At 46.2% G+C, this 13,168-nt stretch overlaps 1 protein-coding gene across 4 annotated transcripts; it reads left to right on the forward strand.

The window, feature by feature from the left end:
- The first annotated feature begins 3,809 nt into the window (after positions 1-3,809).
- LOC125551405 (RNA-binding KH domain-containing protein RCF3-like) lies at positions 3,810-10,140 on the forward strand. Of its 4 annotated transcripts, none has more exons than XM_048714631.1 (8): positions 3,810-3,966; positions 5,270-5,845; positions 6,347-6,769; positions 6,864-7,121; positions 7,210-7,476; positions 7,563-7,612; positions 8,124-8,196; positions 9,845-10,140. In XM_048714631.1, the coding sequence occupies exons 2-7, from the start codon at positions 5,273-5,275 to the stop codon at positions 8,170-8,172; spliced, it is 1,620 nt and encodes a 539-aa protein (XP_048570588.1). In that variant the 5' UTR covers positions 3,810-3,966; positions 5,270-5,272; the 3' UTR covers positions 8,173-8,196; positions 9,845-10,140. The 4 variants fall into 4 exon arrangements, with proteins under 4 accessions (XP_048570588.1, XP_048570587.1, XP_048570585.1 ...); XM_048714630.1 differs by lacking the exon at positions 9,845-10,140 and adding an exon at positions 8,930-9,586; XM_048714628.1 differs by lacking the exon at positions 9,845-10,140 and adding an exon at positions 8,290-8,709.
- The last annotated feature ends 3,028 nt before the right edge of the window (positions 10,141-13,168 follow it).

The following is a 13,168-nucleotide window of genomic DNA, read 5'->3' on the forward strand; positions in this document are numbered from 1 at the left end:
CCTTTTACCTTACCCATAAACTTAAATAGTCTTGATCGTGAGGGTGTGAGATTGTTGAGTCCCCGTGACTCACAGATACTTCCAAAACCAGTTTGCAGGTGCCGATGTTACCGAGCAGGTGAAGCAACTAAGCTGAAGGAGGAGCTTGATGAAGATCTTGTCCTTTATGTTATTCCGTTTCCAATTGATCAGTAGTGGAGCCCAGTCAGGACGATCGGGGATCTGTGTAGCATTTGGGGTAGTCTTCTTTCATTTTGGTTACGTAGTCGGACCTTGATTGTATCTGGATGATGTAATGCTTTATTCATGTAATTGTGTGAAGTGGCGAGTGTAAGCCAACTATGTATCTTTTCCCTTATTGTATTACATGGGTTGTGTGAAGATTACCTCACTTGCGACATTGCTTTCAATGCGGTTATGCCTCTAAGTCGTGCTTCGACACGTGGGAGATATAGCCGCATCGAGGGCGTTACACCCCGAGCAATGGCCATCCATGATCCGAAGATAGAAGAAGTGGCGCAGCAGTGCCACGGACGGCATCACCCCGCCGTATGCCTCATAGTAGAAGGCAAAAATTGACAGAAGGAGGACAAAGTTGGGATGAAGATGGAGGGCATGCAACTTGTAATGGCTGAGGATGGAGTAGAAGAAGTCAGAGAAGGGGGGAACCAACCCTGCCATGACGCTACTCATGAAGAAAGGATAGAAGGTGCTGTCAGAGGGCTCCGGCTTGGCGGAGCCAACCCGAAGCACGGTCTTTCTCTTCTTATCGGCTCCCTCCGCTGTCATCAGGAGTGTGGCGGCGAGGTTCTTCTCTGAGACGGTGGGCGTGCTCAGAGCCGGCTCATACCAGGAGGGTGGAAGGGTGGCCTTTGTCTTGCTAGGTGCCATCAATGGCGGGCTTGGAGGAGGACTGGCGCAGATCTGGAGACTTGGGGGCGAAGAACAAGAAAGGGGATCTGGAGCAAGACGAAGGCAAGCAATGAAGACACCATGGCACGCGCTAACTTTTTGTCTGGTCGGGCAGTTGTCGAGGCAGCATGGGGAAGAGGAGATGCCCATGACCTGCCAATCGCCACGTGTCAATCAAGGCCGCAAGCTATTGGGGCCCGCGGCGCTCCGCACTTGCTCCTTGGCTTCGCTGCGAAGCCAAGCACGAGCACACCTTGGGCCCGGGGGCTATTGGCGGCGTCCTGGTAACGGGGGTACCCAGACCTGCCTGCTTGCGGCCCAGGACGTGGCTCCACCCGCGGCCTGGTACGGCCCATCTTCATCAACCAATGCTCAAGACCCTCGCGAGGGGCCAAGTCTTGCGAGGCGGACGACACAAGACCTCCTCAGGGGCAGCCTCACTAGGCTGGCTCGCGAGGAGCGGAGAGATCAAGGCAAGGGGCACCTCGTGAGGTTCCCGTGATGTGAGCCATGACGACCAAGGCCAGACGGGCGCCAGCGGGCGCAGAGTGCCAGTTTCCTCTTCGGTGATAAAGAGGCAGGCGCAGGTGAGGAGTCCCGAGGCATTAGTCAAAGGTTTCTATATCGGTGCAACGAGACCAAGACCAGTAGGACGGCAAGACGGAGGTCACCACGGAGCCCACGACGGCGTCACCACCAGAACCTTTGGCAGGTGAAGACCACCTTTTGTCAGGATAACTTGTACTCGTTGTCCCCCTTTGAATTGACCGTTGTGGGATCCCTTCCCACCTAATATTTGGGGAGATGACCCGAGCCTCTATAAATAGGGCTAGCCACCACCATAGCCAGTGGGGGCTCATCGAGAGAGAGAGAGAGGCTCATCTGGAGACATATCACTCGGATCATCCCCAGCCACACAAGCTCATCGAGCTCAAGAACACCTCTCCTTAGGAGGCTGTTCTTCCCTTGTACTTGTTCATCCCCAGCCTACAAGGAAATCCACCACACCACACTGGAGTAGGGTATTACACTGCAACGGTGGCCCGAACCAGTATAAACTCTTGTGTCCCTTGTTCCTTGGGTTCGGCGAGTTAGGCTTTGAGATCATTGAGAGAGCGTGAGCTGGGGGGAGAGATCTTCATGCGCACCCCAGTGTTCGGACCTCAAGGGTTTGCCGGAACTCCTAATCCGACAAGAACACCATTGGACAAATGCAAACTTTTTGCTAATGTTGTTCTCGGCTACATCACATTGCACAACATATCATCTTTGGCCATTAAATCCCACAAGCATGCATTAATCGAGCAGTCTTCTAAACAAAGCTTTGCTTCACTGTTAGCCCAGCAATTTACCATCTCAGCGGGTTTGCCATCTTCATACTGTTACTCTGCCCAGCGAGTGTTGATCCTCTCTCTCTCCTCACATGTCCTTTCTACGACCAAGAGCTTGTGCCATTTGTAGCATGGCCAATACATTTTGGAGTGGGCAGAGCATTGACTTCTTAGACCAACCTAATGCTTAAGGATTCATCTTCTTTTAGAAAAGGGGATGCACCCGGCCTCTGCATCTGAACGATGTATATGGTCATTTTATTAATTATTAAGCACAAAATATCTTACAAAGTAGTACATCAGTAAGCCTGAAGCCACCATCTAAACAACATCTGTCGCTACTCCTACCCCCTTGATGCAGTGGTGCCAAATGTCCGAGCCTAATACCAAACAGACGTCGCACCAAATCCTAACATCTAATGCCGGATGCCCCATCCTAGCCACATACCGAGACTGGGTCACACGCCGGTCCGACGCACTCACCGAGGCTGCCGCCGCCTTCTTCCACCGATCCATCTCCAGAGCAGGTACTGACGCACAGACCTTGCCAGGCCTGCCGTCGACGCCACCATGGCGCCAGACAGCTCGACCACCCTACGCTCGTCCATCCAGCCGCATCCGTCGTCGATATGCAGCTGCACCATGTCGCCACCACTCGTCATCAATGACGCGGTAGATACAACGCCGCACCACCTGGCAACCTCCACACCATCACCACTGTTGGAGCTACTCGGAGCCCACCATCCACAACATCTCTCCCCCGAACAGCAATTCCTCCCAAGACGGCGCCTCCATGGAGGATACGACGCGCAGGACGCTGCCACCGCCCAATCCAGACTGAATTTTGGACTTTTGTCCGGGAGGGGTTCGGGGGTGGATAGGGGGGACCTCGGCTTCGCCTCCAGGAAGGGTAACGGCGTCAAGTGACATCGCCGATGCCGGGCCGAACACGCCGACCAAAGTTTCCTCCGGTCCCCATCCTATGCACCAAACCTCCGTGTACTCCGGATCCGGCAAGCCACGATCCGAAAACCGCGAAGATGAAAGAGCCATGAGGCTCAACCCACCAGAAAGGAGGATCGAGAAAAACTCCTTGTAGATCTCCAGACACCGAATCCAATGATCCGACGTGGCCAGCGACGATCATCACCACCCCGCGGCGGCCGACGGAGTTCGAAGAAAGGAGATCCGGCGGCACCCGCGACAACCGGTTAGGCCAACGCATCCACCACCTCACGACACGCAGGTCGCCACTACCGTGTCGCGTACGACGCTGATGGGAGACCCGCCCGCCGCGCCGCCGGACCCCACGTTCGCCCGACGTTCCTCTGGATCCCGCTGTCCCGCGCCAGTCTAGACGAAGAGGATGGGGAGAAGCCCCGCCGCCGTCCAGCCGGCCAGGCTTCGCCCGGCGGCACTATGGACGGCGACGAGGAGGGGGGGAGGAGGAGGAGACTCGAGAGGCCAGCCGGCCAGGCTTCGCCCAAAACGCTGTTCTCGACGCTCCTTGCGAGGATCCACTCAAAAAACAAAAAAAAAAGCTCCTTGCGAGGATGATTGCCCGATCTAAATGTTTACTTTTGTGTTAGAAGTTGCTGGAGCCTTCACCCAGGGTGCAAATCGCTTATTAGCCCCCTTCTGTTCCGCGTGAGACTCATAGACTTGTCGTTCTCTCCTCGTCTCCCTACGCCAGATCTGGTACCCTTCTCCGGCGGCCGCCGCGGTGAGCTCCCCCCCCCCCCCCCCCCCCCTCGCGCTCTCCCTCCCTTCGTTTCCACTGTTTTGCTGGTCTGCCCTCTCCCACATGGCTGCCCGCGCCGTGAGCTACAGCCGAGGATCGCCCGTGAACATCCTCGTCAGTTATGATCCATCCACTTTCTTGATGATTTGTTTGCTGCGCGGTTGAGGAGTAAATGATAGTATAAACGTTTGCTTGTACTGAAGGCAGGAGAATTGGGGTTATGTGCGTCTGTCTTGATGCGCAAGTTCCTTTAGATGTACCTCCCCGAAGTGTAGTTTGGGGCACTTATCTGGGAGGTTGGCGCTCCGTAATGAGAGGATGGAGAGAGCGGGCCCTTTTGAATTTGATTTTCGGTAGATGCCTGCGTGTTTCATTTTTGTACGGGCTCTGTTTAGGTTTTTCCAAAGATTTGTTCTCCAGTTAATTCAGCTGCCCAGAAAGAGGCTCATGTATGTGTTGAAGAGACCGAAAGTCCGAAACCAATATTTTCTTGTCGAAACAGACTCTTTTGTCTGCAGAGATCTTGTCTAAGTAGATTTCGTCTAGTGAGAGGCATGTATTTGGTCTCCATATATTTTTGATTTGTTAAGGATTTATAACTTCAATTGATTTTGCTATGTGCGTTCATTAAGTGGCATAGTCCTCAAATTCACCCGGTCAATTTTAAGGGTTGCCACATTTTTAGTGGTCCTAACATGGACAGCAGATATTGGTACAGGTAAGCATGCTCTTATTTGAATTTTTTTACATCTTTTCCTGTGGGATGATTATGTATTAAAGAGACCAAAATCCATTATTTTCTTGTCGAAACGGATGTTTTTCTTGGAGATGTTCTCTAGTCAGAAGCATGCATTTGGTTTCCGTGTTTGATTTGGCAAGGATTTATAACCGCAGTTGATTTTGCCATGTGCATTGATTAAGCGTTGGCCTGCAATCTGCTATAGCCCTCAATTCCACCTGGTGGATTTTAATATTTGCTTCATTTTTGGTGGTCCTAACATGGGCACACAACATAAGTAGGCCCAGGTGAGCGATGCATGCTTTTATTTGGAAGCCATCATCTTTTACTATCATATGGTATCGAGGGTCTTAGCTGCTGCCTGATGCCACTTGGGTTTGGAGGTGGAAAAGCTTGATGGAAAATAGAATAGTACCCTCTTTATGAAGAATCCTAATGTACCACATGACATGCTGTGTTATTACTGCCGTTGAAGAATTTTTATTTAAGTTTGTATTTGGTTCTCACGGTATTCTATGTTGCTGACTATTCTGTCTCTGCTTTTAGATCATGGTCGGGCCTGGGCACCGGAACAGTCATGGAAAGCGGCAGTCTGATTATGCTGAAAATGGAGGTGGCAAGAGAAGAAATCCTGGTGATGATACATATGCTCCTGGTCCAGATGACACTGTCTATCGCTACCTTTGCACGTCTAGGAAAATAGGGAGTATAATTGGGAGGGGTGGAGAAATTGCCAAACAGCTGAGGAGCGATACTCAAGCTAAGATTAGGATTGGTGAGAGTGTACCTAACTGCGATGACCGAGTCATAACAATATTTAGCTCAAGCAGGGAGACTAATACCATTGAAGATACCGAAGATAAGGTTTGCGCTGCTCAAGATGCTCTCTTTAGGGTTCATGAGAAGCTTGCCACAGATGATGGTCCTGTGAACGAAGAAAATGAAGAGGGTTTAGGTCAACTTACTGTTCGGTTGCTTGTGCCATCTGATCAGATTGGATGCATTATTGGAAAAGGTGGGCATATCATCCAGGGAATCCGCAGCGACACTGGTTCACAAATACGTGTTCTTAGTAATGAACACCTTCCTGCATGTGCTACTAGTGGTGATGAACTTCTCCTGGTTAGTCAATTTTTCCTGCTTTTTCCTGCAATAAATGTACAGGTGTACTACTATACTCGTATAGCAAGTATATCCTCTCTTCTATATAGTACATGTGGACATGTGGTATCCGTAGTCTTACCAAATACTCCCTCCGTTCCTAAATATAAGTCCTTTTAGAGATTTCAATATGAATTACATATGGATGTATATAAACGTATTTTAGAGTGTAGATTCACTCATTTTGCTCCGTATGTAGTCTATATTAGAATCTCTAAAAAGATTTGTATTTAGGAACGGAGGGAGTATCTACTACAACGAATGTTTACTTGTTTATGTGCAGTAGGTATTTCATGTGCTCTGGTTGTAAATTTGTACTCATTAATTGAATAACGGCCATGTTCATTTAATAAATGGGTATATTTTCTTCAGTTTATTTAGTTTAATACAGTGTATACTGTATTGTTTTGTAGTGTCACTGAAATCATAAATATATAACATTTTTTATCATTTTAAAACTAGATAATTGGGGATCCGATGGTAGTTAGAAAAGCTCTTCTCCAAGTGTCATCTCGCCTCCATGGCAACCCATCCAGGTCACAGCATCTCCTTGCGTCCAGCTTAACCCAACCTTTTCCAGCGGGATCCCGCCTTGGTAGTTCCTCTACTGCACCAGTTGTAGGGATTACTCCTATGGTTAGTCCTTATGGACGATACAAAGGTGATATGGTGGGAGATTGGCCTTCTATATACCAACAACGGAGGGAGGTGAGCTCTGCAAAAGAGTTTAGCCTGCGTGTGCTTTGTGCTGCGGCGAATGTCGGAGGTGTAATTGGAAAAAGAGGTGGTATTATCAAACAGATTAGGCAAGAATCTGGAGCTTTTATCAAAGTGGATAGTTCGAGTGCTGAAGATGACTGCATAATTACAGTTTCGGCAAAGGAGGTAATTTCTCTCTTCTTCAGTTTTTGCCTGATACGTTTCCATGTTTATATTTAGTAGCAGGTCCTGATTAATTCTAATTTTCCGTGCCATGCAGTTCTTTGAAGATCCTGTCTCTCCAACAATCGATGCTACAGTCCGTTTACAGCCAAGATGCAGTGAGAAAATTGATGCAGAATCGGGGGAGCCATCATATACTACACGTTTGTTGGTGTCGACATCACGGATAGGGTGCCTGATCGGCAAAGGTGGTTCAATCATTACGGAGATACGAAGAACATCGAGAGCAACCATACGAATCATTTCGAAGGAGGATGTTCCAAAAGTAGCATCGGACGACGAAGAGATGGTCCAGGTAACAACTTTAACTTCTGATGTTCTTTGTTTCACGACTCCTTGTTGCCATAAAAAATATTTACTGTTGTAATTGTCATGTACAACAGATCAGCGGAGATCTTGATGTTGCAAGGCATGCTCTTGTGCAAATAACTACAAGGCTGAAAGCCAACTTCTTTGAAAGAGAAGGTGCTTTATCAGGTTTTCCACCTGTGATCCCATATCACCCTTTGCCTGCTAGTGTGTCCGATGAGCCAAAGTATCTAAGCAGAGACAATAAGTCTGCTGGGCACGATTATCCATATTCTAGTGGATATCATGCATCAGACGATGTGCTTCCTGTTGACCGTTATGCAAATTATGGCAGCTCCCAGGTATAGCATCCCTTTTATTCATTGCAAATCCTGCCGACATTTTGTCAGGTTTCTTATCCCACAATACGAACTGAAACCATCTCTAGGTCTACGGAGGCGGCTATGGTGCTTACAGTGGTGGTTCTGGCAGCAGCGGGTAAGAATGACTTTTTTTTAGTCACCCAGTATACATATTCACGTTGTTGATCATAGTTCTGTGTAGGGAAATAAATGTTAAAAAAAGCACTAAGTGTAAATTGCTAGTTCTGGCTCTAGCGCCTACTTTGCCTAAGCGGCATGCCTAGGGACGATTAAGCGCATGGCTAGTACGATAAATCGGTTGCTGTTCTGCTGTCGCCTAGCACCTAACCACAATTAAGCGGCACATGTATAGGCGTGGTTTTTTTAACCAAAATATTAATGTTTCTTTACACTCGATATATTGCTGTCTATTACTCCCTCTGTCCCATTATACAAGATGTTATTAGAACCAATGTACTCATATGTTGGTTGTAATAACATCTTATATTATGAGATGGAGGGAGTGTCATTTTGTGCAAACTTTGGTCAAGGCCAAGTTTACTTGATATTCCATTTTTATCTTTGTAGGCTTATCTTTATTCCATATGTAATTTTTCACTTGGTACTGTTTGCAAATTCTTTATCAGGTTATCTGGCTCTACCTATCTTTCATCTGGAAAACGCTATGGCTATTAAAATGCAGGTTGTTGAATCCAACAGGTATGGTTGCTGTGCGTGTTGAGACGTATGTAGTGACTACATGGTCAATACTTGCTTCTAACCACATCTGCCTTTGAAACACATTGAACCCAGCTCAGCTCTCTTCCGATGAACCTGTCCGTTTCACATTTGCACCCCTGCCCAATCCTTTACTGAAAACAGCCAAGACCAATGAAGTTTGGAGCCTGCTTATTGGAGCCCCTACCCAAACCAGATGACTGAGAGTATGGCCCAACCTGGAAGCTTTGCTTAAGAGGACCTGTCTGGATGCCACAAACCCTCTGATTTCCCTAGTAGAATACATTTACTCTTTATCTTTTCCTCCGGGCCTGTGTGTGATGCCCTGCCGTAAATGTTCTGAACCTATGTATTGGAAGGTCACATAAGATTCTGTATTTGTTGTCCTAAAACCTGCTTAGTAGTTTGTATGAGAGACTTGGTCCCCTATTCGCCATCCAAAACTTAGGAGATGCTACTTGCCCTTGCATGCAAATATGCATTCCTTCATTGATACATACTGTCATTGTTAGCAGTAGTAATTCAGAATAATATTACCAAGACTTGCTCCTGTCTGCAAACAGTAACCATGAGATACCACTATGACTTACAACTTGAAATCCTAAATCAATGAGCTCAAAATGTGTGCAGGATATAGGAGAATTTTTGCTGTCTTCCGATTACATTGGCTTGCGAATACCATACACATGTTTGATTCAGTTGTTTCGTGTTTCAGTCACCCTGTAATCAGATACGGTGCTTCACAATCCCAAAAAGGGCCCATCCCAGCTGGATTGGGATAGCACAATCCCAAAAAGAGCCCATCCCAGATGGATTGGGATAACAGCATCCCAGCTGGATTGGGATAACACCGCATGCCGTCTCACTTGTCCCAACCTTCTCCTCACCAAGAGGCCTGAGGCCCAGAGACCCTGAGCAGCAGCGATGACGCCGCAGCAGGCACCTGCGCTGGAAACCTCCTTGCTCTTGTCTGTCTCCTTTCGCCCACCGACGAATCTATAGAATCCAGGATGCTAAATCTTGGATTCATTTGCCAATCGATGTACCAACAGCCTCTGGACCAGGAGAGATCTTCTCTGTATGCGTCTGTGTTCATCGATCTGGCCTTTTTTGTGTTGGTTCTGGATCAATCTGCGTTTGTTTTGTTTTGTTCTGGTGCTGGATCTGGGGGAGCCGGCGGAGGTCTTCTTTTCTTCTCTTTTCAGGCGTCCCGAGCTATCCTGCGTCAGAGCTGTGTTGTAATGGGAAAACAAACCTTCCTTGAACCAAACAGATTGTGTAATCACAGAGACCATCAGCTAATGCAGTGTATCTTGATTATAACACCCAATACATTGCCAGTCCTGAAGCAAACTGGTTGATAATTTACCTATGGAACAACTTTTGGCATGGTTGTCTGAAAGTACCAACCTTTGCTTGAGATTCTTAAACGCCTTAACATGCCATAGGTGCGCACATGATCAGAATGCTATTTGACATGCATGTGTTGCACCAATGGAGTATTGGCAAGTTACGAGATTGTGATTAGGTATCATCATGTTGGATAAATTGTGCTGCATTTTGTCCAGAGGTGTGTGCACTCTAGATTTGAGTTTGTGTTTGGAGCATTTTCTTTATTCTTGTTAACCAGGAAGGCGCAGGAGCATATACACAATCATGGAGCTAGAGACAGGCCGTTGCCGACATACTTTGCATTGGTTAAGTAAACATTTCCAGCTTGTTTATTGGACATACTTTGCATTGGTTAAGTAAACATTTCCAGCTTGTTTATTGGAAATAGGCAGCAACAGGGTCATGGTTGTATCGTGCTTCTTAGGTCTTTCTACCAGTCTTCGTATGTTTATTTATTATGCAGTGTGTATTCAATTTGATCACTTGGGCAAATGGTGAAAGCTGAATATCATTATTCATTAGTTTTGTTGTGTTTATTCAACTGGTGAAGCTGAACATTCATACGGGGTTTGATTGGGTGGCTGTTGGCCTGATTATATTTGTTTTTTTTTTGCTAATTTCATATATGGGATTTAGCATGTTTCGTCCTGTCTCAAACATCGATCTAAATTAAATTAACGCAATCCATGTGAGGTTGACAAGTTGGTGATATTAGTAGAATGCCCGTGTGTTGTCACGGACTTTTAAAATATTTTGCTATATGTATATAAATATTATGCATGTTAACTTTCACTTGTAGAGAAAAGATAGCACATGCACAATGGAGTAATAATTGAAGTCCACTTCATTTGCAATGTAAAATGATAAAAATAGAAATTGATGATGCATACATATAGAACGATGATCCAACTAAAAATCCATTACAAATTAAGATATACATGATGTGATTAAGAAATTCTTGCACGATATCAATTTCATTCGCACGATATTTGAGCAAGTATAGTAAAAACTTCTTTGTCAACTCATACCCATCATGCATAAGCAATATATGTATTTATCACGAATACTCCACGTTAAAGACCTTAAATGTGTAATGGAGAGTACTTACTGTGCAAACTGAATGGATGCATTCTTTACCGTTCTACCAAAGCATAAAGAAAAAAAAATCGCCAGACACATCCATGCAATTTTCTAAATTAATATTATATTGAAAATATAGTGATACCAAAAACAAATACATGTATTTTAAATGTTATGATGATGAAACATATATTTACTAGCTGATTGCGTTCGTGCCATCTGGTGTAAATAACATATAAGCTGTAGACACAAATAGATAAATAACAATAAATCATTATACATATGAATTGATTAAAAATAATATTCATTATATGCTTGTAATGAGTTGAGACTACCATATCTTGTTGTACACAAGTACTAACATGTTGTATGACGTGATAATATTTTGGTAGGTCTATATCCTTTTCTATCTTTTTTTTAATCTGGTTAGATGCGAATATGCTAATAATATGTACCTTTTCATCCGTCCTGTCTGATAGATGCTCATGAGCAATATGTAAGCATTTATCACCTCTAATTTCACATTTAATATATTTATGATATTAGATATTACATACGGGTTTATTTTACTAAGTACAAAGTTTATGCGATTGGTCTTACACTGTCATGCAAGAACTATCATCTTTTATAAGGCATTCTAACTCATCGGTTGATAACAAGGCATCTTCAATGTCCACGAACTTGATTTTCTTAGGGAAAGACATGATTGATTCAATGAATTTAACATCTCCTGGGGTACAAACATAGTTTGTCGTCATGATACAAAAACAAGCAAAACCAGTATGCAAAAATGAGCCAAATTAGTTGAACACATAAAACAACATGACAAAGAAAAGACCAATAATCACATTTAAAAAATACCTTACGTGATGACATTTGTATTTGCTTTTTTGTTTGTTTGTTAGGAGATATCACCGCTTGCACATTTCTTTTGAGGGCTATCACCACTTGCACATTAATATGTTGTAAAAGACTTTGTAAACTTTTTCACCTACCCAGCCTTATCCTCACCTCGCCCTCACTTTCAGGATGTAAACGACATTGGATCTCACTTGTCCCACAAATGCCACCCACGAAAAAAAGTCTATAGTGTATTTGGGAATCCAGTAAAAATATGTAGAACAAATGGGTAGCCCAACAAAGCCCACCGACGCCAGCGGCTGACTGCAACATCCAAATGTGTTCGCCTCCTTTGTCCAAAACTGTTGGGGATATAACTATCAGGTATGACCCGCCCAGAAGGGGCCGGGTTAATCCTAATGGCGGGTTACTAAAAGTTCAAGTGAATATACAAGGCGATGGTTTAGTATAAGACTTGTAGTAGGCCCAAGCCCAGAGGTGGCTTGAGGCCCGTGATTGTAAATCGCCATGGGTAAGAAAGACTTGTAAAGGAAGTTACCGAGCCGGACACGTTATATGAGCCGGCCTGGACTCTATAGAACGCCAGGCGTCAACCCATATATATATAAGGTCTGACCTGGTGGCGGCTTAGGGTAAGAAACAACAGATCGAGAAGCCAAGCTAGCGTATCTCGCTCCTTGGTCATTGAAACCTAGCAATACCACATCAACTGGACTAGGCTTTACCTTCACCGCAAGGGGCCGAACCAGTATAAACCTTTTGTGTCCTTTGTCCCGATCAATCCCTTTAAGCTTCCTAGTTGCGATGGCTGTTGGGGAACGTTGTAGAAAACAAAAAATTTCCTACTCGTTTCACCGAGATCCATCTAGGAGTTCATCTAGCAACGAGCCATCGGGTGCATCTACATACCTTTGTAGATGGCGTGCGGAAGCGTTCAAAGAACGATGATGATGTAGTCGTACACGACGTGATCCAAATCACCGATGACCAAGCGCCGAACGGACGGCACCTCCGCGTTCAACACACGTACGGGACGAGAGACGTCTCCTCCTTCTTGATCCAGCAAGGGAAGAGGAGAGGTTGATGAAGATCCAGCAGCACGACGGCGTGGTGGTGGATGCAGGGCGTTACAGTAGCAGGGCTTCGTCTATACTACGAGGGAGAGGCGTAACGGGGAGAGAGGGAGGCGCCAGGGGCTAAGGTATAAAGTCCCTCCTCTCCCCCACTATATATAGGGGTGCCAGGGGGGGCGCCGGCCCTAGTAGATGGCATCTACTAGGGGGGGTGGCGGCCTAGGGTGGGGGGGCTTGCCCCCAAGCAAGGGGGCGCCCCCCTTTAGGGTTTCCCCCAACCCTAGCCGCATGGGCCCTTGGGGTGGCGCCCCAGCCCACTATGGGCTGGGTTCCCTCCCACTTCAGCCCATGGGGCCCCCCGGGATAGGTGGCCCGACCCGGTGGACCCCCGGGACCCTTCCGGTGGTCCCGGTACAATACCGGTGACCCCGAAACTTGTCCCGATGGCCGAAACAGCACTTCCTATATATAATTCTTTACCTCCGGACTATTACGGAACTCCTCGTGACGTCCGGGATCTCATCCGGGACTCCGAACAACATTCGGGT

This window comes from Triticum urartu, chromosome 4 (assembly GCF_003073215.2).
Source record: "Triticum urartu cultivar G1812 chromosome 4, Tu2.1, whole genome shotgun sequence".
Taxonomy (NCBI): Eukaryota; Viridiplantae; Streptophyta; class Magnoliopsida; order Poales; family Poaceae; genus Triticum; species Triticum urartu.

Bases quoted from the DNA above. Each gene is read 5' to 3' on its own strand.
- LOC125551405 (XM_048714631.1), top strand. From the start codon at position 5,273: ATGGTCGGGCCTGGGCACCGGAACAGTCATGGAAAGCGGCAGTCTGAT. The intron at 7,122-7,209 runs GTAACAACTTTA...CATGTACAACAG, and splicing joins ACGACGAAGAGATGGTCCAG to ATCAGCGGAGATCTTGATGT. The intron at 7,477-7,562 runs GTATAGCATCCC...AACCATCTCTAG, and splicing joins CAAATTATGGCAGCTCCCAG to GTCTACGGAGGCGGCTATGG.